Source organism: Delphinus delphis, chromosome 9, assembly GCF_949987515.2.
Source record: "Delphinus delphis chromosome 9, mDelDel1.2, whole genome shotgun sequence".
NCBI lineage: Eukaryota > Metazoa > Chordata > Mammalia > Artiodactyla > Delphinidae > Delphinus > Delphinus delphis.
Window position 1 is genome coordinate 58,733,126 of NC_082691.1, and position 27,732 is coordinate 58,760,857.

Genomic DNA, 27,732 nt, shown 5'->3' on the forward strand with positions numbered 1-27,732 from the left:
TGTAACAACTTTGTAGCACCAGGGGGAAGTACAGTCACCTAATAAGTTGCCGGCGCCCGCGCCCCCATTGGCCGCGCGCGTCACGTGCCCGCCCGGCAGAACAATAACGCGTAAATCACTCCGCACGCTATTAATGGCCCAGTGTTTTGCAGTCATAATTTTTATAGCAAAAGCCATATGTTTTTATGCAAAGGGATCGCAGCGCTCCACGATCGGGTTTATTTTAATTGTGGCCAACGAAGATTAAAAGATCAAATCTGGCCTTTCCGCTGTACTCCCTTCCCCTCCCACCGCCACCACCAGACACACACTTCTTAAGCGGACTATTTTATATCACAATTAATCACGCCATCAGCAAGGCGCGGGTCCCGCGTGCGAGTGCGGCCGGCGGAGCCCCTCACATAAAATTAGACAATAATTGAAGCCATAAAAAGGCAGCCAAATCGCATTCTCGCTCTACTGTATTTAAATCTATATTTATGATATTTCATAAGGAGTTATTGTTTCAGAAGCCACACAGGCTGGTGGGAAGTTGGGAACGACCAACAGATCCGTTTGACTCGTCGTGGCTCCCAGCTGTAAAAATTTACGAGGACTTGGAAAGGTTAAATTAAACTGTTGTGTTTGGTTGGCGAGCTCCCTGTAAATAATCCTTGTGGTCCCAGGAGATGCGAGTTTACCCGGGGCCGGTCGAGAAAAGTCAAATTCAACGCAGTATCCGTCCCAAACTGAGCCACCACCTCCCCTGTCGGAGGGCGCTGGTCAGGGACGGGCCGCCGAGAGGGCAGCACCTATTGTGGGTCCCCGGAATCTGCCCGACTGGAGCGCAAGACGCCCGGACAGCAACCAAATTCGCCGCTGAGCCTCCAGCGAGGGCCCGACCGAGGAGCGGCCAGAAAGGGAGTGGCCAGCCGTCCCTGAGGCGATGGGCTTGAGGACCTGGTTGTGACGCGCACTCGGCCCCAACCCCGCGCACACGCGAGCCCCTCGCGCCCTGCTCGTGGTCAGCCCGGAATCACTATCCCCCACCGCCCCACCGCCCCCCGCCCCCGGCGGACGCAGCAGGCGGCCCAGCGCCCTGCTCCAACCTCGAAGGCCCTAACGCTGAGCTCTGCAGGCCTCGTCGCATTCCCTGAATCTGAGCTGCGAAAAAACACGAGGCAGTATCAATGAAAGGCTAGCCCGATGGCAAAAAGGCAGACCCGCCTAAGAGATCCCGCGGCTCCAGTAGCTGGGAGGCCCGCACCGGAGCGGTTGGCCTCCGGGCCCCCGTATGAGTCCTGCAGGGCTCCTTCCTTCCCGGCTCCTATCCCGGGCCCGCCTCGGTTACCCACCCGCACCGAGGCTCGGCAGAGTTTCAAGGCCCGAAGCGAGGGGCCGCAGCTCAAGTCCAGGGCTAGAAATTAAAACGGGGAGGGGCACAGGGCATTGACTTTTAATCCCATTCCTTAGTTTGGCCAAATTGAGGAAGGTATTTCTCACCCCTTAGAGTCTTTCAGAGGTAAATTAAAAGGCCTCGGCCTGGATGTTAATTGAAAAACAAAAACAAAAAGCTACTCCAAACCCGAACAGAAAGAGGCGACTCCTAAAAACGGGGTAATTAAATTCACGTGTGAACACTGTGTTTGCAAGAGTGTGTTTCTCATTAGCCCGCTTCCCTGGCGGCGAGGGCGGGCGGGCGGCATCGGTCGCTTCCATCTTCTTTTTTGCCTTCATCCTCCCCAACTGTTCCAGTAATCCCCCAAACCCTGATACACCCCTATCCCAGGTGGGGACCCTCAAATGCCAGGCTCTCCCCGAGAATAAGGCTGCGAAGCCGCGCAGAGACCAACCGGGTGCCCCTTCCTCGGCCCGCGCCGGAAGAGGGAAGTGGCCGACACAATGAACTCCGACGTGGCCGGTCCTGGCCGCCTCGGCCCCCTCCTCCCTAATATTTTCCTTTCTCTGTAAATTCCTCCGCCTTATCCGCACCCTCACCGTAGCCCAGGGTTTCCCAAATATCGACCTCTTAGATTTTCATTAAGAAAAATTAACCCTGGAGGAAACCTTCACTCCTAATTGTAATTGCCTGCCAACGGGCTGGATACGCCTGCTTGCTGTTTCCTTTTTTTTTTTTTTGGTAGCCAGAGAAGGCACCAGTGATTATTAGTATTTTTTAAAATTAAAAGGCTGGGTTTCTTTAAATAGCCTTAGCGCCCCCAAATAGGAGGCTTACTAAATAATTAGCAGGCGTTGAGAATTAAGCAGTCTTTACTGATGCCTAGAAAGGAGGGAAATCACAAAACTAAATGTTATCCCTATTTAGCCCACAGGTTTGGGGAGAGAATATTCAGGCTTTTGTGTCTGCTTTTATTTTGGAAGTGAAAAGGATTGTATGTGCATACAGAAACAAGAAATGGGTGTGATTACAAACTGCCTCTTCTAGCCTGAGAGTTCAAAAACCTTGGCCTCCAAAACAAATCCAATACTCAGGTCCTGAAAATGGCAGGGAGGAATTGAGGCGAATGCCCTATGCCGGCCTTTCAGATAACAGGAGGGCAGGCTGAGCAGCGAAAATAGTTCCTGGGCTGCGGGAGCTGGGAAGGGAAGCGCTGCTCCGTGGGCTTTAGCCTGAAGGCCCACACGTGTGTTGGGGGATATGGAGGGGTAGAAGTTGTTTTCAGTTCCCTGTAGCGAGAATGGTCCCTCTGGCTTCAAACCATGGCCTACAACTTGGAACACGGACTCAAGTTTGTATTCCAACGGTTCTGGAATTTAGGATTCCTTTCCCCTATTATATGAAACAGACTGGCACTGGAAGGGTTCCCTTCTCTAGCATCTGTCCCCACAAGGATGCCATATCTAACGTACTCTGAACCTGACAGAAGTTGCTGGCAAGCAAGCAGCCAATCTTTGCCCTAGCGGGGCTCCCTTATCGCGGTTAAAGCCGGAGCCTGGACTCGCAGGCCGGGAAAGCCGAGGAAGCTTCCCGGCAGAGTTCCCTGCGTGACGCTCCACCGAGCCTGGCTAGGCCTCAGCCCAGGTCTCAGCCTCAGCTCCCCAGTGAAGTTGGCGACAGGCCTCCTTGCCCTCGGAGTGGGCACACAGAAACGCCGCGAATGCCCCTAATCAGATCTCCCAGGCCGCCGCGGAGTAGAAACGCCAGGCCGCCGCCATCCGGTCGTGATCGTAACCGAGGCCTTGTCTGCTCTGTGGCATACCAGGCCCAGATCCACAGCCCTCGACAGCCGTGCCCCTCGAGCCCTTCCTCTGCAGATTCTGACCTCTACTTGAACGCACATACAAAAATAAGCTACCCCCCGCCTCCACCGCTCTCCCCAAGCAAGCCCTGGATCTCTCCCGGTTCCCTCCCAAAGGAATAGTTGGGGAGGAGAGGAGGTGGAGATAGAAAAACTGGACATAGACCGAAGGTGAAAGAAAAACAAAGAAAAGGAAAGAAAAAAGGGAAGGCGTAAAGAAGAAAGAAAAAAGAGGAAGGAAGGAGGGAAGGAAAGAAGGAAGAGTCAAAGGCAGCTCATGGGAGTAGAGGGCGGTTTACAGAGAGAAGGGTAAGTGACAATTCCAGAATCCCAGCTCCTGTTAGCCCTGTCCCTCATAATTTAGACTGAGTCTGCACTGGCAAAGGGATCTTTCCTGATCTCGTACCCTGGATTGGGGCTGGAGGTGTCCCAGCCTTGCAGGAGAATGGCAGAGTCCCTAGCCAGGCGCAGGCCTGGGGCGGGGGAGGCTCAGGATTGAAGCGTGCGCCCCTGACCTTGAATGGCCCGAAGCCCAGAATTCCTACCACGCCCCTGGCGTCCGCGAAGGAGCAGCTAACCTGACCGTACCTGCTCCGGGCCAGGTGGGGGCGGGGGGGTTGAGGCCAGCAGCCTGGCAGAGCGCTGAGGAGGCAGCGTCGAGGCTCCTGCGCGGGATAAGCCGAGGTTGCCACCGCAGGCCTGGCACGACCAGGGCCCGGATGCCCCGCCCGGCCCGGCCCCCGCGCGCACAGGTACCTGAGACGATTTCAACTGAAGTAATGAAGGCAGTGTCGTGCTGTCGAGAGAAAGGTGGATCCCAACAACAGGAAACTACCTAAATCACCGACCAGTTCTGGTGCTGCCCGCGCGGAGCTGCCTCGCCCGCCGCCGCCGTTATTGCCGCCGCCGCCGCCAGAGGAGAACCCTGTGATCGCGCCCGGCCCCTCGCCAACCTGCGCCCGCCGCTGTCACTGTGTGTTCCGGGCTGCCGCTAAGGCATCACGGAGGGAGAAGCCACCGGCCCCGGTAAGGTAAACCTGGGAGAAGAAGGGAAGGGAGGTAAAGGAGAGAGAGGAAAATGGAAGGAGGGGAGAAAGCGAGAAGAGAGGAGGGAACGAGCAGTGTGCGGGCTGGTTTCCCAAATCTTGCAGCTCAGCGACCCGGCGCGGCGCCGAGCGGCGGCAGCCCTGGGCGATTCGAAAGCGCAAGGGACAGCAAGGAGTCCGGCTCCCTGTCTGGCCTCGGCCTCCCGTGCTCGCTCCCTGCCACTCGTTCTCCCCCTCTCTCCCTCCCCGCCAGCCAGCCAGCCAGCCGGGGTGCGCGCTCCTGCGCCCCCTCCCCCCTGCTGTCGCCCCCCCCACCTCCCGCGAGCAGGAAACGCGTGGCCCCGCCGAGGGCGACCAGGTCGGGGAGGCCTGCTGGGGGAGGGAGGACCCATGCAGCCCCGCCGCGGTCTACCTAACCGCTGCTGCGGACGCTAGTGACGCGCTGTGGGCCCAGCCTGCTCCCCGGAGTCCTAGGCTGGGGGTCATTTAGCACCCGGAGACCCACGAAATAAGCAGCCTCTGCGAACCTCCCGGGGGTCTCCCGAAAGAAATCCTGTTTGGCTTCCTCTGTCTATGCAGCTCCCCTCTCAACTGAAACCACTGGTCCAAGACAGCCACAATCCAGATATACTAGCAAGTCATAAAACTGAACAAAAGCCGACAAACCTTACGGCACCAGGGCTATAGGGCCCAGACAAATTACGACCGTCTAGGTAATATTTAAATAGATGCCTAAAGTAATTGCAGGGGGCGCGGGCTAGTCCTCCTGTTGTAAAAGTGGTGGACGGGATAAAGTGGAAGGTGAAGATAAGAAGTCAAAAAAAAAAAAGAGGTAAAATTAAAAAGCTTCATTCCACAGCTTTTATTCTATAAGAACATAAACATCGTCTTTTTCCACGCACAGCAGCATTACAATATTAATTTATTCTGATTTAAGATTAGAAGTAAATAGAGCTAGAACTAACATTTATAATAACGATAGAATGCATTTGCATAAAACAAGATTGGCAATTTTTCATAATAATAGACATTTATACAGATTTGTATTTTATAGTTTTTTCTTTTTCTGCACCTACAGGTTTGACCCTTTTATGCATGTAACTTCACAGTATAAAGGAAACCCAACAGTGTCTCCCTTCTCTAGTCTATTCCGCTTGCCCCAGCCCTCCTTGGCTTCCGTGAATTTTAGAAAGAAAAAAAAAGAAAAGAAAAGAAAAAAGGGAAAAACGAGGAAAAAAACCTCCACAAGATAGAGAGAATTATGGTGTGCTTGTTGTGTTACCAGTGGTAACAATTATTTAATGACAAAAAATCCACTAAATCTGCAGGTATAAACAAAACAACATATGATTATTTATCTACAGCCAGAAGGGCATGGAAATTCAGACTGAAGTAATTTAGTCCCACAATGCGAGACCTTACACAAACTGGAAGAGAAGTTTCCTTCTCCTGGTCATTCTTTTCTTCCTTTAAAGCTGGGATATCTTACAGAGGAAGGAAAAATTAATCTTTCTGACTTTCTCAGTTTTGCCAATCAGCCCACGTCAAGCCCTTTTGCCAACCTGTGTGTCCATGCCTGCAAGCCCTTCTCTTTGCCAAGGAAGAAAGGAAGAAAGAAAAAAGAGACCCAGGGGCCTGTATCCCCTGATTAAACACAGCCCAGCACTCCAGGCAGGCAAGCCCGGTGGCAGCTCCTTGCACCATTGACCTCAGGCCAGACACCTCAGCTGCCTACAATGCGACCTCCGCCTTCTGGCTAGGTTTGCCGGCCCTGCAGGAAACCAGCTCGACCAGGAGGACAGAGGCCATTTCAAGCAGTGGAACCCCAAGACAGCAAACCATCCCTGTCACCGCTTTACATTTAGGACAATATCTCTGTATATAGAATTTTAGCGCTATATGGCTTTTTCCCCCAGAAAACAACAAATAAACCAGCACCAAGCAAACAGAAAAAGAAACAAAAAGTCAGAACAAACCAGCCCTGCACAGATGGAACAGCCAGCGAGATGGTGAGTGTGGGAGGGAGGAATGGGGCTCCGGCACAGGTGCGAGTTCCTGGGCAGAGCCGAAGACAGAGGGGGCAGAACGGCCCTCTGGAAGCGAAAAGAACCGCATTGCCTAGAGCTTCATCAGGAAAAATTAAAGCTGGCTGTGAGCTCCCGGATCCGGTTTTCTCGGTTCATTTTCTTCAGTTTCATCCTGCGGTTCTGAAACCAGATTTTAACTTGTCTGTCCGTGAGGTGGACGCTGCGGCTGATCTCTAGGCGCCGCTCTCGAGTAAGGTACATGTTGAACAGAAACTCCTTTTCCAGCTCCAGCGTCTGGTGCTTGGTGTAGGGGCAGCGTTTCTTCCGGCCGCTCTTTGCAGTGAGCCAGTTGGCTGCGTTTTCGCCTTTGGAATTGCCTGGCATTTAAGAGAATAAAGAGGGGAAGGTTAAATCGAGGCCACGCGGGCTGCACACAGGGGTGAATTCGGATCGTGCCTACCGTAAGAGGGATGCCCTGAGTCACACGGAGAGAGTTATGCCCCCCTTTAGCTTGCCCAGGGAGAGCAGCTCCTCCAAAAGTCATGTGCAAAATCGAGTGGGCCTCCAATCTACACCTACTCTCCCAATTTACATTTGCCTCCGCTTTTTTTCCAAACACCTGTTTTAACACAAAACTGCCAGGTGCCTGCAGAAGGAACGGCCTGGGAGGGCAGGCTGTATATGTTGAACTTAACGCCTTTCTGTGCTTCTCGCCCCGAGGCAGACTAGCATTTCCTGCAGCCCCCAGGCTGGGGGCGCAGACTGGTTTCTTGGAAGGGGGGGGCGGGCCACGTGGCTGTGTCTCACTCCAGTTCCCTGGTTGCCCAAGGCCTGATGAGGAGAGGAAGAAGGACATAGATGGGACATGGGGAAGGCACGAAAAACTGATTGGGGGTCAAGGGCCCTGCCTCACGTCTCTCCAGGAGCCAGGGACGTGCAATCTGGGCGATTTCGAGTTCCAGGGGAAGCGAAATGGCCCCTTTCTGACTCTCAGAGCAGGGCCCAGGCATCCGGGCTGCATATGCCTTTTCTTCTCCCCGCAACGAGGATTCCCATCCCTCCGGCAACTTTGAGAAAAGCAAGGGGGATCGTAAACTCGAACTTCGCCGGTTAATGGGCTTATTTATTGGTGCTGGCGGCTGCTTATTTTGGACGCCTTACAAACATCCGCGCTATCTACGGGCGAGACACTTTCCCTCCCTCCTCCTCCCCCCCGCGTGGGCCGCGCCTGGCAGGCTGGGCCCAGACCACCGCTTAGGGTGCTCCGGGGCTCGGCTCGGAGAAGGGCACGCACAAGAGGGGAGTTGCTTGCCGGTGTCCTCGCCCCCAGCCGGAGGACGTCTTGGTGTGGGGCGCTAAGCCTGACATGAATTTTTACTGCGTTCCCACGCCCAAATATTAAAAAGCAAGTTCACAAGGTCAGCCTGCCTGCAGTTCGGGCCAAGGCCGACCGGCTGCCGTGCGGACTCCTGGCTCTCTGCTCCTTCCCTTCTCTGGGTCTGCCTGTCTGCTTGCCCGCCTGACTGAGGCCCTTCAGCGCGCCCTGCTTACCCAGGGAGTCCTTCTCGGGCGAAGCTTTGCTGCTCTCGGAAGGGGCGGGGGAGAGCTCCTCCGCAGCCGAAGACGACGCGTGCGCCTCCTCATCGCCCTGCGAGCCCCCGCCGCCGCCGCCACCGCAGGCCAGCGTGGGGGGCGGCGGCGAATCGAGGGCTCGCTCCTTCCGGGCTGCATCCGCAGAACCGGAGGCGAGCGCGGGTGGCGGGTCGAAGCCGCGCCCCGGAGGCTGAGCAGGGAACTGGCCGGCGCCGAGCTGCTGCGCGCCGCCGCCGCTGCCGTAGCCCTTGGCGGTGCCATAGGCCTGAGAGAGGCGGAAGTAGCCAGGCACTGGCACCCCGCTGGAGGTGCCCAGGGCGCAGCCGTCAGGCGGCGGGCCCCGCTGGAAGGGGCCCATCTCGGCAGCGGCGGACGAGCCTTTGGGGCATTTGTCAGCCGAGTCGTAGAGGCAGTAGGAGCTCTCCTCTTTGATGTTCTGCGCGAAAGAGCACGAGGTGGCCTGCGGCGGGGGCTGGGGTGGTTGCGGCGGGGGCGGCGGCTGCTGCTGGGGCTGCGGCGGCGGCGGCCCTTCGGGTGGCTCCATCCGGCATGACCGGGGCGCTTCCAGCCACAGATCTATAGGCGCGGGCGCGTAGCCGTGAGCCCCGGGACCCAGGCCCCCGCTGCCACCACCGCCGCCCGGCGACGCCGCCTCATTGCGCTTGCCTCCCAGAGCCGGGAAGAGCCCGCAGCTCTGCAGCCCGTAGGGCAGGTCGGCGGCCGACGGCAGGTAGACCCCGCCGTGGGCATAGTAGCCGCCGCCGCCGCCCCCCGCGCCGCTGCCACCACCGCCAGCCTCGCTTCTGCCGGAGCTGATGAGCGAGTCGACCAAAAAAGAGTTCGCGGCGGGGCTCTCCGAGCATGACATTGTTGTGGGATAATTTGGCGAAGGAAGCAGATAGCCCTTTCTGGCTGACATTTCTTGTGCAAAACATGCTGAATACGATTAGCAATCCCCCCGCACCGCGGCGAGCGCCCGCAGCCAATCCTGAGCCAGAGTTTCCGCGCGACCACTCCCAGTTTGGTTTCGTAGGCGCGGGGCCGCTCTCCGAGGGCGCCCTCCGAGCCCGCGATTGATATAAATATGTAATCTGTATTGATGGGCCGCGAGACGCACACCCAATACCTCAGCCCAAAGGCCAGGAGCTGCGGGGGCAACCCCAACGTGGCTGGTGGGGGCCCTGGCCCCTGGGCTCGCTCCGCCCATGCCCAGACGCGCGCCCTCCTTTGGGGCCTGTTTGAAGGGCCCCTGGGCCCCGCGCAGTTAACAAGTGGGGTGTTTACGGTGCGCACCCCGGCCCGCCTTGGGTGCTCCCCATTTTAATTTCGGAATCAGCCACCAGACCTCGGTGCACTCTAGACACTAAGGGGGGCCGTCAGGGCCTCAAGCTCTTCCCATTCAGCCCTGGACCTGGAGCTGTCTCCCCAAGGTGGTGGACCTATTCCTAAGGTCACCAGGATCCTCAGAGTGTCCGAAATCCAGAGCAGACTGGAAGCCGGCAGTTGCTGCTTCTTTCTTGCATCCCTCACAGAACTCTCCCCAAAATGCAACGCCCTGGCCTCTCAACCCGGTACGCGCTCCGCTCCTCCTCCGCCCGTGGGTTGATCCAGTTAGGAAGTTTACCTATGGCGTGCTCACCTGGCTTGCCGTCTCTGCAGCTCCTGTCGGTGAACCTTCGCGGGCTGCCACGAGTGGGGGGTCGAGGCGACTGACCACTTTGACTGAGAGACTTCCCCACCCTTTTACTCCAAGGCCAGAGCGAGGTCCAGCCACCCCGCAGCCACATGGCCCTGGCAGCCTCCAAGCTCATACGCCTTTGGGGGAAGTGAAAGAAAACATTGATCTTCAGGGTTTTTGGCTTACCAGGAGGCGAAGACCTGGAGGGGGAAACTTGGAGGGGGGTGGCAAACGGACACCTTTGCCACACAATTCTCCTGGAACTCTCCCTTTAGCCTTGGCATTCGCACGCTGCCGGAGGCTACGACAAGAACGAATGTCACCACACTCCTGCCTCTCGGTCCCCTCCCCTCTTCCTCCCTCCCCTCCAAACCCACGGCTGGGGCATCCCTCACTCCCGCAGTGTGCGCATTTTAACGAGGCCCGCGGTGAGGAAATCCGTTCTCTGTGAGGCCTGGCTGGGCTCGTGGCCCAGTTATAGGCGCGTTCGGAGGCCAGGCCCTCTGCTCAACAGACACCGGGGCCTCCTTCTTCCCTGGCCGTAGGGACCGCGCTCTCAGTCAACTGGAAACGGCAGGCCCAGGGCGCTAGCCCCCAAGTGTGGGCCTCATACATGTCTCAGGAAATGCGACCTTTTCCGGCCGGATCCAGGGAGCCCAGGAGGCCGCTGCCTTGCCCCTGGCCTACGGGCTAGAGCTCTCCAGGATGCCCCAGGCCTGCCCACTCCGCCAGCTCCGGTCCCTGCAGAGGGCTTGGCTGGAGCTGCTGAACGCCGGGATCCCGCTGCGGGCGGCGGCGGGGAAAGACCCTTGCCTTCCGGGTGACTTGCCAGGCACTTGGCCTTGTTCCTCCCAATATGAACTCAGTCGGAGGAGGAAGCCGAGCCTGAGAGGACACAGAGAGCGCGTATGCGAGAGCTGACGGCAGAGCCCTGGTGCTGGCTTCTGAGACGCAAGTAAGCAGTTGCGGTCTCTGCCGGCAGCGGCTGCTCGGCGCGCAGCACCCGGAGGCCGTGCCACCGCTTGCGCTGCGCTCCAGCCACTTACACCTCTGCGCCCTGTGGTGACCAGCTCTGCGGACTGGACGTCTGGGGTGGAGAAGAGAGGGATAGAGAGAGAAAGACAGGAACAGAAGGAAAGAAGGACAGAGGGAGAGAAAAGAGAGGGAGAAAAGGGGAGAGAGAGCATGAGAGAGTCGGCTCTCTCCAATCCGACAGGGTCTTGAGGCTGTAGTAACGACGCAGCCGAATCCAGTGAGGGGTCTGTGGCGAGAGATCAGGATCTGTCCTTCACTCTCCATATCGCTCAAACGCCCAAGGCCAAGGCAACTTTTAATCGGGCTAGGCCCACGAGGTCAACGAACTTGAGTACCAAAAGCTTCAGACCAAGCAGCCCAGGATCCTTCCCCAGATGGGCTTGGCCCTTACCCACCTTGCAAGGAGAGTGAAACTGACTGGAACTCTGGTGCTCAGCAGTGCTACTGGGAAATGCCACAAAGCTGAGAACTGCCTGAGAAGGGGGTTTTGCCCCTCAGCACTGTCCATACCTCTCAGGAAATCTCTGCCCAGTGGGAAGTAGGTTCCAAGTACAAGAGAGGGTCCCTTGAGGAGAATGAGCTCCAGCAGGCCAGTGAGCCAGGAGTTGGTGCCTTTTCAGACAAAATGCAGAAAGCGACTTCCCAGCCCACAGGTTAGGAAAGACCAGTGGCCGCAGCAGAGAACGCTTGAGATGGTGAAGGCTAAAAAATTAAGTGAAAGACAACGCTCTAAAGGATCTAAACCTGTCTTTCTTAACCTTTTTGGAAGTTAAAGCCCCCTTTGGTAAATCTAAGGCCACGTTCTGACTCTTATCCTGTGAAAAATGCACATCTGTGCATTCCCACAATTTGACCCGTTATTTTCAGGGAGTTCACAGACCCCTCAAAGCCTTTTCCTTGGGGTCTCCAGAATGTTCCAGGACTCTCCGGGAAATCAGCAGCCCTGCCAGTTTGACTAGTAAGACAAGCTGGGTACCCGGCTGTAGGCAGCTCAGGCCCAGTCTAGTTAGAGCTCTGTAGGGTGGCCAAATGGGCTTCTAGGCTGAACGGGATCCCAGAGCATGCACGCTCCAACCAAGGTTACAAATAGTCTGGTAGCGCATCTGCTATGAGAAGGCCGCCTCAGCTGTGGAGTAGAGGAGGTGGAAGGCCCGCTGAGGGCTCACACACCATGGCATTGGCACTTGGGTCTTCATGGACCTTTGGGGAAAGCTGGATGTTTCTCTCCAGTGTCTTTTCCCCTCTTCTAATAAACCAAACGTGACGTTGAGTTTGTGCTATTTCTTGCTTGGAAAAAAAAAAAGAATATGTAAGCCTGTGTGGGATCCCCTCTCTGGCCCAGACTGCCACTCCACCTCCACCGCTGAGCGGAGAGTGTGTGGAGAGCCCGCAGATGCGCCTGGGAAGCAGACTGGCCTGCCCGGCTGGCTGGTTCGAACAAGAAGATATCCACACAGCAGAAGCTCAAGTAAAACGCCTGCTGCCTTCTCAGTCTGTCTCAGAGCTCCCAGCATCCCCAACCGCCCCCAAGCCTCCACATTCCCCAGACTGTAACACCGAGGTGTTAGCTTCCTCAATAAAATATTCCATTTATCGATCATCTCAGCTTTCCGGGGGTTCCCCACCCCCAAGAGATTAAGAAAAACAATTCAGTTGCAGCATGGGTTGGCTTCTGGACACTCTCTCTCCCTCTTGACCATTTACCTTCTTTTTTTCTCCTTCACCCTCTTTCCCAGCTGCCGAATTTCTCTCTTGTTGGTCAGGATGCCTTTGACCTAAAACTCTCTGGTGTCTACTTGCTTCAACCAGGCCTGTGCAGCTGCCAGGGCCCACGTTTTATTTAGGAGTAAATATTGCTCATTTCTACCTGGTTAATTACATGTCCCTTCAGCTATGGAGCCGAAGTAAATGCCAGGCTGGTGAAATAAGCCCTTTGGCAAGGATTACCATGCAGTTCACCAGATAGCGGATTGCTTCTCCTGAGTAGGCCCTTGCAAACCACGAGAAACAATAAACTGTTATTACCAAAAATATTCTTATAAAAAATACCAGGTACTGAGATTGAGATAGCCAGTAAACAATCTGTATCTGGAGGTCACTCTCGATGTTTTCTGGGCTCAGAATTATCTGATCAGCTGTGGAGTTGAGGTGCAGCCCCAGAGAGGAAAAATAAATGCTACTTCCACAAATCCAGCTTTAACAAAAATTCTGGACTTTTTTGATTCACGCATTTACCGCATATTTAAAATTTGGGGGGTGAGCAGTAAACTTCTTCTCCTGTTCATCTTTAAGAATGTCAGCCTTTTCAGGGATACAGTATTTGATGTGTCTGCTTAGAATCAATCAGGTGCAATGTGTCCCTAAATTTTTTTTTCTATATCCAACCACTGAACTGGCCCTTCTCTCCTGATGGGGGGAGTGTTGGGGCCTTTTCATTCACCCCTCACATACACCCCTCAATTGCAATATCCTTAGTTTCATCCATCATAAACTGCCTCTGGCCTTGAAACTAGAGGCAGCTTTGGGATTTTAGGGAAGGCTCAGGCGGCAGAGAGCACCATGTGGGCGCCCACTCAGACCACGCTCAACAAAGACTAGTGACTGTGATCGGCAAAATTATACATGCACACACAGGCGGCACCTACTTTCTCTGAGACTCCCCCCCCCCGCCACTCACCCATGCTGAGTATATTTGTGAAAAGAAAATAACCATTTCGAGAAACGAATGAAAACATACTGGAATAAAAAATTTAAAACTAGGAAAAAAGGAAATTTGAAGCTGGCCTCTGAAATGTAAGCGATATGATTATCTTAAACTTCTTTTATGACAACTCTGATGGAGAAATTGTTTGATCAGAGTTTATCCTCGGTGCCAGCCTTTGAAAATGTATAGGTATTTACCAAGACATTTTTTTGCGCATTTGCAAAGTGTGCAAAGGATCTCATTTTTGCATCTAAGAAATTGCTGCGAAACTCCAGCCAGGTTTATAGCGGCACATTCCAAATAAGCAACATAGAATTCCCTGGCAGCCTCAAAAATATAATGCTACTTTTCTGAATTGGCCTTTTTTGGAACAAATGTTACCCCCAATCTGCTGGGCAAACCTAGAGATCACACATAGTAGGAAACCAGCTACCTCCCAGACTTCTGCCCCAGGGAATAAGCCTGCCCCAGTGGCTACGGTCGCTGACCACATCATTGTTTCGAGTAGAAACTTTCAGTTTTCCCCAGTCCCGCCATCTCCCCCCACCCTTTTTTTTTTTTTTTTTTTACCACCACAGTCCCGTATCCCAGCACAGCCGGGACCCTTTTGCTTGGATGCTTCCCACCCCAGGCTCATCCCATTCTGAATATTTCTACAAAATCTAAAGATCGCCTTAGGTGAAATGCTGGCGCATAGAGTTAAAATCGTCAGCTTTTCCACTGAGGCCTCCCCCCCCTGCTTTCCAACCTTAGGGGGTGACGAGAGAAGGGGGGTCGAGTGGGCTGAGCGCCTATAGCGTCACCCCCCAGCTCACAAACCCAGCCACTTTCCCAGCCCTGCTCAGACACCGGCCCCACTCCCGCCCCAGCCAGATTGAAATTGCTAAACTTGTGGCCTCTTACCTTGACACATTTCCGAAATCACTGCCAAGGGAAAGCTGGCTTCTCCGCGCCGCGACGCCTGCGAGGCCTAGAGAAGACGCGTTGCTTTAAATTACAGCACCAACCGCTACTTGACGGTGAGGCCCCCTTTTTTTGACACGAAGGAGATTGGGACAAGTGAAATAACGTAACGTGCCGCTCTTAGTATCAGAAGCGAACAAAGGCCAAGAAATGCGCTGGGGTTCCCGGCTCCCCGGCGGCTTTGACATTGATCGGAAGTGCGCCATCTCGTGGCGGCTGAGCGCCTAGGCCGGGCCCGAACTCCAGCCCGGAGCCGGGAAAGGAGAGCAGACTCAAGGCAGAGACAGAGCGAGAGTGTGCCCAGCCCGCTGCTAAAGAGATCTCATTTTTACATCTAAGAAATTGCTGCAAAATCCCAGCCGGGTTTATAGCGGCGCATTCCAAATATGCAAATTGGCCGGCCCCGGACGGGTTTACGACCACATTGTCACAGCCATCGGAGGATAGGCTTTTATAGGGCTCAGAAATCAAACCCGCGCCCGCTTGCCGCCCGCCCTCGAACAGTCCTCCTGGCTAGACTCTCTGTAGCAACTTGTGAGACTTGGTTAATCTTTAACCGTCCCAAAGGAAGTCTCCTTAAATCCTAGGCTTCCCTGCCCACTCCTTCCCTGCCCCCAGGAGAGTCCTTGTTCACCTCTGTGTGTCTATCAACCTAGGCATTCATCTCCGGGGTCCGTCCCATTCCTCTTTGAGTTTGATTTCCCCAGTCGCGTAAGTTAGACAAACACACAAACAAATAAACAGAGCGGGGCTATGGGGTCTGGGGCCTCTCTCCAAATTCCATCCTCTCTGCTGCTCTGATCCTGCCTGAGTGGCTAGGGAGAGAGTGGGGATGGGGGGGCGGTGGGCAACAAAAGGCTCTGGCCTTTCACCCTGCTCCTCAAGGTTATGGGTGATGTCCAAATTTAAGGCAGAAGTTCAAAGGCAGGAAACAAAGAGGAAACCAGTATCTTTCTTTCCCCAAAGGGAAAAGGCAGCCTCAACCGGGAGCTGGGGAGAAAAGAAAGTGCTCTTAGAGACTCCTAAGACTCTGCTCTGTCTTTGTACCCAGACCAGTCTCCCTGTTGCTGCAGGGCTCCCCAGGGCACCCTAGAGTGTTTCCACTTCAGGCCTCCTGGTCTTGAGGTAAGTGAGTCCAGCCTGGGATCAGACCCACTGGCCACCTCAAGCCCCAGGGCTTTCTCCCAGGGCTGGGGTCAGTTTGAGGGGATGAAGCCCCGTATTCCAGGCCCTGAGATACCCCATTCCTGGGACCCCACTTCCCCATGTGAGGGAAGCCAAGGACCTGGCCATTCACCTTGGCTTCCTAAGTTTGGCTTCTAATGGAATTAAATCCTAAGTCACCTCCCCACCCGCTCAGGGGCCTAGTAACTTGCCCCTTTCCTAAGGGGGAGTGGTGTTGGTGTTGGGGGGGGGCAGACATTTGGCAGTAAAAGGCAAGCGGGGAGAGAAATGTCACACCAGGACCCAATACTCAAGTTTCCACAGTCTTTATTTTCCTTGTGCCCTGTCACCTGTATACATGCTGCGACATACGCAGTGGGTGAGAATGGAGGACAGGCCAATACTCCTGTTACAAACAGAGCCACCAGACGCTTCTTAACACAGGGGGGCAGAGGAGATTTAATGGAAGGGTGCCTGCCTTTCTCAGCTGAGGTCCCCAGACCCTGGAGGGCCGAACAACCTCAGAGCATCTCCCTAACACTTTTCAAATATGCAAGAAATTAAAAAGACCATTCCCGACACACTTTCCATCCCCTCCAATACCCCAAAGGCAATCAACTAATGGCAAAAAATATATATATATTCTCAAACAAAATAGGTTATAGTTCCTTTATTTACAAGTCTTTTGAACACCATCCCTGTATGAAGCGTACATTCAAATATTTTTAGCAGTGAGTGAGTTTAACCATGGAACACTGTAAACAGATAGAGCCTTTAAATATTTTCTTCATCTTTTCTACCCCTCTACATTGCATCTTTTAAAATTTGCTTTGGTTCTTTCAGGGAAATATATATATATAATATAATATTTATCTTTTAAAATAATTCCAAATCACTCTCGAGCTCTTGGAAGGTCGCTGGAAGCTTCCAAGCTCAGTTCTGGGGTGACGAAGGGCAGAGCGCGGCGTGGGAACTGGGTGCTTGGGGGGGCTCAAGCCCCTCATAGCTGGGGACCGCTGGCCAGGCCTGCTGCTCTGCTGCTCCGCCGCTCCGCTGAGCAAATCCAAGCTTGATTTAAGCGTGCTGTAGACTTTGCCAAGCTGCCGCACTCCACAGGCATTTCCTGCAGGGATCTGGGGGCCAGCGGCCTGGGTGCAGCCTCTCGGCTTTTTGATGTCTTCCACCTCAGGGAATGGTCTGCTCTGTCACTAGGCTTTAGGCCAGAGTGGCAGGCCAGGACGAACACCCTAATCATAGGAGAAACTAGGTGAGCTGCAGAAGTCAACTGCTGGAAGCTCAGGCCTGGGACAGTGTGGTGAGTGGCTAGGAGGGGGTGGAGAGCCCCTAATGCCACCTGGAATAGTAGATTATTTTTCCCTCAAGGATCAGCAGCCCTCTCCCACCTCACAGCGTCCTCTTAGTCCAGTCGTCTTTCACATTGGCTTTGGAAAGGAGCCCCAATCCGGACGTCTAGGAATCCTCCCCCTTCCTTCTGCTCCTGTTCCCAAACTGAATTGGGTTTGGAGATCTTGACGCAGGGGTCCTGGAAGTGGACAGGCTCCATGTGGAGGGTCCCTGGTCGGGGTCATTCTCCAGGGGGTCTGGAGGGGGCCCAGTCCCTGATGGAGACCACACCCAACCCGAAGCTCTGCAGTCTCCAAGAGTGAACCACCAGGGGCCCCGAACCATTCATTCTCGCTGATGCACAACTCTCCGAATCCAATTATTGTTAGAAATCTTAACCACCGATGCCCAGGAGCGTCCCCGAGCGGCCTCCTTCCAGGCTGTCTCCGTGTAGCCTCCCCTCTCTTGCACATCGCATTTCTTCAAAAGTCACCGCGTGCCGTGACCTTGTCAAGGTCAAAATCTGCATATAATCTCATGTGTATGAAGCCCCCCACCCAGTTCCAGTTGGCTGGAGCCTTAGAGGAGCGGGTTGGCCGAGTAGTACTGTAAACGGTCTCTGTTAATTTTTTTTTCCTTCATTCTTCTGTTCTGAAACCAGATTTTGACTTGACGGTCAGTGAGGTTGAGCATTCGAGACAGCTGCAGGCGCTTCTCTTTGTTGATGTACACACTGAAGAAGAACTCCCGCTCCAGCTCCCGGATCTGGTACTTGGTGTAGGGGCAGCGCTTTTTTCGGGTTCGTTGGCCACCTGTGAAGGGAGAAAGAGGCAGGGAGAGAGCCAGGTGTGACGGCTGCAGTCCATCCCAGAGCCCCAAGTGGAGGAAAAGGGCTGGCCGCAGGGACTGGAGGCCCTGCCCAAGCCCCATCAAGGTCCCCCCAGGTCCCTGCCTCAGGTTCCTACTGCCGGCTGGGGAGAGGCTGCCGGCGGAGGCTCAGCTCCAGATAAAAGTCAGCTCCCTAGATAGGCCCCCAGGGAAGCTGCTTACTCTGCCCCAGAGCAGAAAGGAGGGCTCCTCACTGCAACAGGCGAGTTTGCGCCGCTGAAACCGCTTTCAAAGCAGCGAGCGGGGGTCGCCGGCTGTCTACAGCCTGGCCAGACTAAACAAACAGCCGCCCGCCCGCGGACATTTCACCTTCCAGCACCTGGGCGGCCAGTTCCCGAGGCAGTAAAGGCGGCCCCAGCCCCAGTCTTTCCCGGCTGCGGCGGGACTCGGCCCTCCTTAACATATGGGGCAGCTGCCGGGTCTTCGTCAGCCTGAGTCCTGGCCATCAGCTCCTGCCTCCCCGGCCAGCCTCCTGGCTTCCGCGAGGTGGGGAGGTGGCAGCGGAAGCCCCCTACCCTGGGCCTTTCCTGAACACCAAGGCCACACAGCCATCCTGGTCCCCCCGGCAGAGCAGGGGTGCTATTCCAATAGGGTGGAGGAACGAGGGGTTTCCCAGAGCTGCGGGCAGGCTCGACTTGCTCCCCTTTCAATAAAACTCCACCAGAAGTAAAGAAAAAAACCCGCTTTTGACAGATTGAATAACAACTGTAACATGCAGTCGGACAGAAGGCGGCACGTAATTGCCACCGCGCCACAGGAAAATGGCTTCCTTTGGACAAAAAGGCCAACTTTGGGTTAGTTTGTTTCTTTTAATGTATTACTCGAGCTAAGCGGGCTATTTTATCTGTTAAACACGTTCCTAGTGCCATCGTTAAACAGCGATGTCTTTGAATCCCGGCCGGGACTGGAATCCCGGCGCAACACATGGCTTTTATAAAAATCTCCGGATTACCTCGCTATCAAAGGCTCCGGAGCCCTTGCAAGGGGAATTTACAGGCGCCCACCTCCGGCTCCCCAGCCCCGACCTGGTCCCGAGAGGGGTCGAGCTGCTGGGCTTGGGAGCCGAGAAGGGAAAAAAGGGAAAAAGACAGTTGTGTGGGGTTTTTTGTTTGTTTTGTTTTGTTTGGTTTTTTTTTTTTTTTGCAGGCATGCCTCGGCCGGTGGGTATTTCACGGCCAATTTCAGCACTCGCCACGTGATCCCGCCTTTTATAACAAAGTTTTGTTGGGGGAAACCTAAAGGCCCTTCATAAACCTTATATGCTTATAAAACAGCATATAAAAATTTAACAGCGGTGCTGCGCTAGATTTCCAACTCCCCTTTCATAAAGCGCAGGGCGCTGCCTTTATACGTACTGGAGCCGCCGGCCTTGTCCTCAGTGTGGCCGGAAGACGACTCGGGGCTGCTGCTGCTCTCGGGGCGCCGCCGCCGCTCCTTTTCCTCTGCCGCCGCCGCCGCCTCCCGGCAGCCGCCGGCGCCGCTGTCCGAACTTGAAGTTGCCGGCGTGCCCGTGGCCGCTGCCGCCGCCGCCGCCGCCGCCGCCGCCGCCGCCGCGGAGGTCGCCGCGGCTGCCGGGGGCCCCTTCTCGGCGCTCTTGTCCCCAGGGTAGTCGGAGGAGGCGAGGTTTTCCGGGGTGCCGTAGGCCGTCTCGAAAAACTGGTCGAAAGCCTGTGGCAGGACGCCGTTTCGGCCCACGGTGCTATAGAAATTGGACGAGACGGCGGGGGTGGGGTGGTGGTAGACGTTGGCCGAGCTCTTGGCCAGCACGTCGCCAGGCACGCCGGCCGCGCTGGGCGCCTGCAGGCAGTCTCTGTGCACGAGCTCCTCCGCGGAGTAGCAGTGGGCCAGATTGCCGCGGGGGTGCCATTTAGTGGCGGGCTCAATGGCGTATTCTCTGAAGGTCACTTCGCGCACGGGTTGGACCTGGGGCAGGTTGGAAGAGTAGGAGTATGTCATTGGGCGCGAAGACGGGGTCTGGGGCAGAAAAGAAGGGAGGCTGGAGAAATCTGGACCCGAGACGTAGTAAGTACAACTTGGCAAATACATGTTAGAGGAGCAGGGACCACGCTCATCAAAATCCATCATTGGGCTACCTTGGGCTTTCCGCAGTAGCCGAGCTTAACATGATTCTCCACTGCAGCTGCCTCTTTGAAGCGGATCCGTGAAGTAGAAATTTGGAGACGTAAGCTGACGTGGAAATCTATCCCCATCCTTAGCAGGGAGGTGCTGGTCATGTGACCCGATGTTGAAATTGACAAGCTGCTAGCTAGTCCGGACCTTTCCCCCCCCCTTTCCTTTCCTTTCTTCCACACCCCCCCCCCCGCCCCCAGCTTCCTTTCTTTGTAGCCACCTCAGGGGAAGCAACAGATCGTCACTCGGTGTTCTCACCGAAAGCACGTAATCGCCGGTGTAACTCATGTTGGCTGGGGGGGCCTCCCGGCGCGCGGCGAGGCTGGGTGCTACCCCGTGCCAATTGCTTGTGCTCAGCTGCACGGTCCTGGCCCTCGAGTGCGCCGAGGGCGGTGAGAGAGCTCAACTCCTGACACCCACCACTCCCCGGGTGAGGGAAGCCACAGGCTGGGGGTGGCCGGGTGGGAGCTGGTCGCTGCGTGGCCCGTGCGTGGTCTTGGAATCTATTCGCCTGGAGGCTCGCGTTCGCACCTCCTTCTTCGCTGTCCCCCTACCACAGGCTTGCTTTGGGAACCACCTCTGCCTCCGACTTTGGCCGGACCCCCTTCGGGACAGGGTTTGCAGCCGTGGATGTGCCTGCCTCGTGGCTCGCCCGATTTGCACGGTGACTTGATTACACGCTCGCATTCATGGTCACTTCCGAAGCGCTTTAGTGCCTTCCGTCCCTAAACCGCCAACAACCCGGGCGGCTTCCCCCGCGGTTTGTCAGGGATCCGCAGGTCCCGGAAAGCCCTTCGTCTCACCCGGGATCCACCTCCCTTTCATTCTCCCTGCCGGCCTCTTCACCCCACGCCCTGCCCTTGGAGAAACCCGCTCCTCCTCGCTGTCTGCCGGGGTTCGGAGTGACACCGCAGAGCCAGAGGCGTGGGAGCTGCGCCGCTGCGCACTGGTCCGCCCGCCCCCCGCCTGGTCTTCTGGAGCTGAGGACTCGGGGAACCATGGAATTGAGGCGAGCCTTGGGCTGCTTTAGAGGCGCTGACATCCAAGGAGACTTCTCCTGGGTATGCTGCACCTTCCGGGAGCCCACAGCTGAGCTCCAGAGCTGTAGGGAGAGTGGGGGCAGTGAGCAGGGGGCGAGGGCCAGGGAGCCGTGGCTGAGAAAGGGGTAACAGGCCACCTTTCCTCTGCAAAGCTTGAGAGCCAGGGATGTGCAGGGCAGAAACTCAGAAGGCTCGGCGCCTTTCCGGCTACTCATCCCACAGAAGGGACACAATGCCAAAGAAAAGAGACGTCTTTCTGAACCTCCCAGCACCTTGGGTGAAAAGAACGCTTTGAAAAGGCTAGGTTTGAGCTAAAGAGAGAGACAGAGGCCATAGCAGCTAGTATGAGTCTAGCTTTCTTGGGAAGAGGAAAGAAAAAAAAAATGAGATGGTGAAAAATGCTTGCCATCCTGCAGGACTGAATGAACAATGTTTGGGAGAAGCAGAAGAGAAGGGCATAGAGCAGCCAGGCAGGGCCAGGCACTGGGAGGGGTCCAGCTCTGAGGCCTCCCCACACCTATCTTCTTGGAAGGAACTGGATGTCGCTGAAGGAAAGTTGAAAAATGAAAAAGAATAACCTTTTCCCTTTCCCCATCCAGGAAATAGCCGAAGGTATTTATATATCTCGGGGAGATTTAGAGTATAACCTCTAAGATCTTTGGTATTTAAGTGTCAACATCGATTTATTTATTTATTGCTGAGCTAACTGTAACTGACACAATAACAAAATCTAATCGTGTATTGCACTGCAAAAGAAATATTCTCATTATGTATTTTCTCTAAATGATGGCTCACCATTGCATTTGAATACTCGCTGTAAATATCAATAATATCGAGTAATTACTCTGTAGTGGAGTACACTAATTTATTAGCATTTATGTTTATGTGGCTCCAACCCCCCCCCCCTTTACAGGGTTGCGTATCACAAATCAAACTACTCCGACACATTGGTTTAATGAACGCTTTATTCAGGATTTGCTGCGAGAACTTCCATGCCCCTTGAATCCCTGAGAGCTGAACTTGAAATTATTTGTGCATCTCCAGCTTGACATATTGGGGCACTGTGGCTTGTGCAGAGGGCAGTATCGGTGTGAGTGAAAAGGTCTGGTGGGAAGGAAAGTCATTGGGAAGGGCAGCTTGAGACCTCCTAAAGCTGGGAATCACAGTTACAGGATTGCCCTGCAGCGAAAAAACTTCTATTTCCAGCGGCGACCAACAAGGCAAAATATTTATTTCTCCACAGCATCTTTCTTGAAGACTGAATATAAAAGGGAGGAGAGGTTTGCGAACAGCAGTATTTAAGTCATTCCCTGGCTGATTTTGGCTCTCTCAAACTCTCTCCCAGCAGCCCACCCAGTCCTCGCCACCCTGACCCTCGGACAAAAGGAATGCTTGAGGGGTTTCAGTGACTTTGCCATAACAAAGGCGCCACCATTGCGGGGCTTGCCCTGCCCCTGGGTGAAGGCAAACAAATTCTTGCACTTGTATTAGGGCTTTTAAGACTATAATTGAACCCGGGGGCGTCTAGGAGAACCAAAAACTGTTCTAGACAGACCTGGGGTTTTATAGCAGTGTTGGCAGTCAACTTCAGCTTGTGCCTGAGCAGACCGGCTGCAGTGGCCCTCCAGCGGGGGACGCCAGGCTACCTACCCTAGCTGCACGCAGCCCCTCTCCCCATTAGATAGGTTTTCCCCTTGGTGCCAGGGAGAGGGGGGGTCACCACAGAAAGGTTGGTATAGGGATATGTGCCGTTCCGTAGAACTAGTGCCTCCCGTGTTCTTGAGAGCCAAGCCAAGAGGGTGCTGGTCAGTCTGGATCCCATGGGTGTCTGCAGGAGACAAAGGCGAATTCCCGAGGAAAGGCTGGGGCAGGGCAAGGCGCTCTAGGAGCGGCTGGAAGGGCAATTCGGCTGAACCAAAGCGGGGTGCCGGGAGGGTCTTGCAGCCTGGAAGGGGGTGAGTGGGGGCGTTGCTGTGAAGATGGATGAGGATAAAGGCTCTTGATGCCAGAAGGGAAACCGCCTGGAGCGGCGAATGCTTTTAGTTCCCCGGCAGGGACGGGAGGGGGATGCTCTGATCCCCAGTGCTGCGCACTCTTCCCAGCTTTGCCTGCTTCTGCCCCCCTTGCCTGGAATATACTGGCGGTGTGAATGTTTTTTGGGGGGGCTATTCGGAGGTAGGTGCAGCTCTGAAGACCAAATCTTAGGGAGGCAGAGCTTCGGGTCCTTGGTTTTGACTTTGCTCTGAGCCTAATTGACTCTTCCGCTTTGCAGGAGGCCCAACAGCCAAGCTGAGCCCACCCGGCTCAAGAGAACACCCGACGGGGGGTGGGGGGGGGGCTAAGGCTGCCCTGGAAGGCCAAGTGCGAGTTGCATTTTTTGAAGAGTCCAAGATGGGCATGGCTGTGACATTGGCCCTGGAGACTGGTTTTCCATGAGTTGTTCTTTCTCAGGAGCTCCACGGTGTGAGGCCATCTCCAGAAACGTCTTCAGCGTGTATTTCCTTTTATCGTCAACCCGGAGCCCCATGGCAGCTAATGCAAGAGGCCAAAAATGTTTTGGAGGAAGAAAAACAAAGGCAGGAAGTGGCGGCGGCTTGACGGTGCGTGTGTGTCTGCGGAGAAGGGAGGGAGTCATTTCAATCTCTTCTTGTTTTTCCAAACTTCAGGGTCCAGGCAGCCCTCGCAGGGCCGACCCGTTGCTCCCCGCGCAGCATTTGGAGATGGCCACCCGGAGAGGAGAAGGCTGGCGCCGGAGCCAGCTTTGTCAGGCGGAAACGGCTAACGAGGCGATTTGCTCAGCAAAGCAGACCAAGCCTTTCCAAACTTCATTTGATTTGGCCCTAAAAGTGGGGGGTTGGGGGATTCGGAAACACCTCCCGGACCCTCCTTGGCGGGCGGGCTGAGTGCTCCGTGGCGGGGATTCGGGAGCCCTGCACTCCACGCGCCTTCCCAGGCGGGATATGGGAATAAAGTCTGTCCAGATGCCTCTGCCCAGCACTGTCGCCTCCCCTTCTTGCAGCCGAGGGGTCTGGGCAGCAGCCGGAGGGTGCCTGCTGGCAGTGCCCAGGCTGGGTAGCCTTGGCACGGTTAGTGTGCACCGGTGTTGTCGTGCTGGGGGCGTTTCCAGCAGTCTCATTCAAGGGATGTGAGCAGAAAGGACCATCACTTGATAGGCAGCCTAACACCCGCTCACTCTGAGGGAGGATAGAGCTGGGGGGCAGGGAGTGCCTCCACGCTCCGGGGTTTCCAACCCCAACTGGCCATGCTGCTAGGCTGCCCTCTTCTCTCTTTGGGGCCGGCTTGGCCTCTGGCAGCGGCTCATTGTCCCGGAATCTGAGAACCTGAAGTCCCCGTGCCACTTGCAGCCCTGTGACTGCTCAGTGCATAACCCTTAGTGTGAATGCCAACATCAGGCTGTCCGCTCACTCTGTTTCCTCCTTAGCCATCAGTCTCCATCTCCCTGCGGCTCCTGCTTGCCGGTCTCCTGCCTCTTTCCAGCTGAGTCTCCCCTTCTGCGGCCTCCCGCCTCTTCCGATACCTCCCCTAAGCTGAGCAAGAGCTGAGGTGCCACTGGAGGGCACTCAGTTCGGAAAGCACAGAGAAAGGAGGCTGGTTAAGTTCCTGACTCTCCCCCAATTCAGGCCTCCACCAGGGGTCTGAACTGGACCTCTCACTTCCTTCTTCTGAATACTCCATTCCAGGTTCTGTTTCTCTCCCTCCCTCTCTGATCAACACTCCCTCCTTCTCTTCTTAGGACTCAGCTCCTGCTTTTGTGGGCCTGGCAACCTTGGATGGCAGCCAGCCTGGGAGGGGTAAGGCCCACCTGACAAACCAAAATTCACTCCCAAAGGTCAACAGTTGTTTATCTGTGGATCACATAAGGCACCGAATTTTTTGCTTTTTCTTGCTGGTCGGAGCCCCTACCTTCCTCTGTCCCTAAATGCCACACCTGTTTCTAGAAAGCTATACAAAAGACCATTTCAACCCCTGTGATCATACTGCACACAGGTGCAAGAGCCAGCTGGAGGACCCAGGGTGGAAATGGCTATCAAGCCCTTCACGGGGCTGGAGGCCAGGCCGCCATCTGGGGGCTTTCTCTTTCCAAGTGGGAGATATCCTGGAGGTACATCTGTCTTCCATGGTAAGCCTGGGAGATGGGTTGTCTGGGAAGCTCAGGAGATCTCCTAGAATTTGTTCTTAGGAAATGGTCTATTGGCAGATCATGGCCAACTAATCCCATTTCCAGGCACCGTCTAGAGGAGGCACTGAGGCTTCAGTGAAATATCAGGAGACCCCCTTCTATCACTACTAGGTGGAGGCAGGGGTTAATTTATCTCCTTGGCTTGGACAGGTGGCACCTGTCCCACCCACAAGCTCCTCCTCCCTTCCCTAAAGCAGGGGAACAGGTAATGCCTTGAACTTGACCTTATGGTTGGTTCTCATCAGACTCACAGGTTCAATCTCCAAGGTCCCTAAAGATCTGAAGAAGTCTACATCCTTCCACTGGCCACTGAGGGCTGGGGCATAGGGTTTAGCAGAGGGTCTCAGACACCCAAGCAATCTGGTTATTATTTAGTTTCGTGTGTCCCAAAGTGATGGGAGAAAGAGGGTTACTTCCTTTGAGAAGAACTATTTTTATTTTTATTGTTGTGGACTCATTAAAGATTTTTTTCCCCTACTGAGTGGGAACAGATGGGGGTGGGGGTTGAAGGGCAAAGCCCTGGTTCCCAGTGTCTGCCTTCCATCCTCCCCGCAACTTCGGCCCAAACGGGGCTTGGCTTGCCCCAGCCAAGTGTATCCGTAAGAAACAGGACAAAAGACGGCAGCCCAACCAGAAGGCCATTTCTGGTCCTCGGGGTCTTGGTCCGCACAGCTGTGGCTAACAGGAAGCTCCCATACCCCAAGCTTCAGCTGCCACCTAGGGCAGTTCCCCAGGCTCCTCCGAGTTCTACTCGGCCTCGATCCATGGCTCACACTCCAGGCTGGAGAAGAGCGAGCCCCTGCCTAGTCAAACCCTGCCCTTAGGAGTCTCCCCTATGTGCCCTGATAGGCAGTTCTGTGATGGTACCTGTCCACCGACAATCTTTCTACCTACTGTCCCCTCAAGACTCCACCCATGCAGCCCTAGGGATAAAGCTCAGCTTTCCTGCATTCTGTTAAAAAAAAAAAAAAAGATGAACTCATTTGCAGGGTCTCTTTGATTCACCTGGAGCAATAAGCTCGGCGGCAGACCAGGTTTAAGCGATTGACCACTAGGCCGGATGCGGTGACCTGCTGCAAGCAGGCTATGGGCAGAGGTAAGGGGCCCCGACCCCTCCACAGCACAGTGAGGGGGTTCTTGGGGTCTGGGAGTCAGGGATTTTTACCTTTGGCAGAATGCACCTCACTTCTTGGCCCATATTTTAGGCAGGAGAAGAAGAGCATCAAAGTTCTCACCAAAGGCCTGCCATGCACTGAGGGAGCGGACCTGGACTCAGGGACCTCAACAGAAGGTCCCAGCAGGTTCCTTGCTTCCCTATTCTATTCCATGTCCAGCTGGCCCGGCTGCCCCCGCCAGGTCCCTTGTTTCTACCGAAGCTCACGACTCGGATCCAGCCGCGCGTCCGCTCTCCTGAGCTTGAAGGCGTTGCCTCTCACCCCGGCTAAGCTTCCGTGGGCTCAGCTCTTCCAGGACTCGACGGGGACATAGCCTGGGCCACCCCTGGCTGCGGGAGCTCCTCTTCAATACGGCTGGGGGCGAAGGAGTTGGTAACCAAGAAAGAACTGCCTCCAGTCCACGATCCCAGGGTATCAGAACCAGCTTGCAGCTGGCCAGTTGTGTGTCCTGCGCCTTCCCGCGGCGACCGGTCCTGGCCATGGAGACAGCCATGGCGCGGAGGACTTGACCTTTACGGCACGAGAGGAGGGCGCTCTCTGAGATGCCGGGAGGGGGGTTCTGCTCTTTCCAACCTCTCCCACCCAATAGCAGCCGGGACAACGCATGCCGCTCACTCCCATTCCCCCCTCCATTTTGTGCAGTGTCCACAGACCCGCAGCCGGAACAAAGCTCCCAGCAGTGGTGCCACCGTCGCCTTTGCGAGCTCTTGTCCCTAACTCCCCTGGGCCAAAAGCCTCAGAGCTTAAGCCCAGCGATCTAAGTTCCCCCCGCCCCCCACCGCGCCCTCTTTTTTTACTTAACCCTCAGCCAGGGCCAGGGTACTACTCTGGGTGCCGGGCCCCCGTCTGTGCCAACTTCCCGGGCGCCGGGTCCTGGCCTCGGGCTGTGGGCGGCGCCGGGCCTACAGCCGAGCCTAGCGTGGCCGAGGCGCGGGATGAAGCGAGGCCGAATCTGCTTTCCGGCCCGGGCGGAGACCCGGGACTGCGCGGGGCGCCCGGATGCGGCCGCACGGGTCCGCAACGTGGCCGTGCGTGCCCCGTTCGCTCTCCGCTCCCTCGGATCTCACCCCACCCGTCAGGCCGGGGCTCAGAAAGCGGAAGTATTTGGTAGAGAAAAACACGGTTTCTTTTCAGCCCGTTTCAGAACCCCTTTTAGAGAAAATGCTCCTGTCAAGTTTTATTTCCCGTTGCAAACCACCTTCCACGCTGCCAAGAATTAAGACCGGGAGAGATTAAATACCCGATTATTCTCATGGGGAGGGAGGGGCGGGTCGGAGAAGGGGCACCCGCACAAAACATTCGTTTGACTCGGCTTGTCCTCATCAAATAACGCCTAGAGAGACCCGCGAAGGCCCGCGCGGGCGGCGGTGACGTCAGCCTGCAGCGGCGGGGCGAGACGCGGCGCGGTGGCCGGCCCTCCGGAGTCCGCCCGGCGCGGGCCTAGGGCGTCGGGGCCTTGACCTCTGCCTAATGTCCTGCTGCACGCCCTCTCCGGCCCACAAGCC

At 55.6% G+C, this 27,732-nt stretch overlaps 2 protein-coding genes across 2 annotated transcripts; both read right to left on the reverse strand.

Moving 5' to 3' along the window:
* Positions 1–6,412: 6,412 nt before the first annotated feature.
* Positions 6,413–9,446, reverse strand: HOXA10 (homeobox A10). The gene is made up of 2 exons (XM_060020647.1): positions 7,864–9,446; positions 6,413–6,689 (listed from the first exon to the last, which is right to left on the reverse strand). The coding sequence occupies exons 1-2, from the start codon at positions 8,822–8,824 to the stop codon at positions 6,415–6,417; spliced, it is 1,236 nt and encodes a 411-aa protein (XP_059876630.1). The 5' UTR covers positions 8,825–9,446; the 3' UTR covers positions 6,413–6,414.
* A 6,642-nt stretch (positions 9,447–16,088) lies between these two features.
* Positions 16,089–19,770, reverse strand: HOXA11 (homeobox A11). The gene is made up of 2 exons (XM_060019917.1): positions 19,037–19,770; positions 16,089–17,605 (listed from the first exon to the last, which is right to left on the reverse strand). The coding sequence occupies exons 1-2, from the start codon at positions 19,764–19,766 to the stop codon at positions 17,373–17,375; spliced, it is 963 nt and encodes a 320-aa protein (XP_059875900.1). The 5' UTR covers positions 19,767–19,770; the 3' UTR covers positions 16,089–17,372.
* Between the last annotated feature and the right edge of the window lie 7,962 nt (positions 19,771–27,732).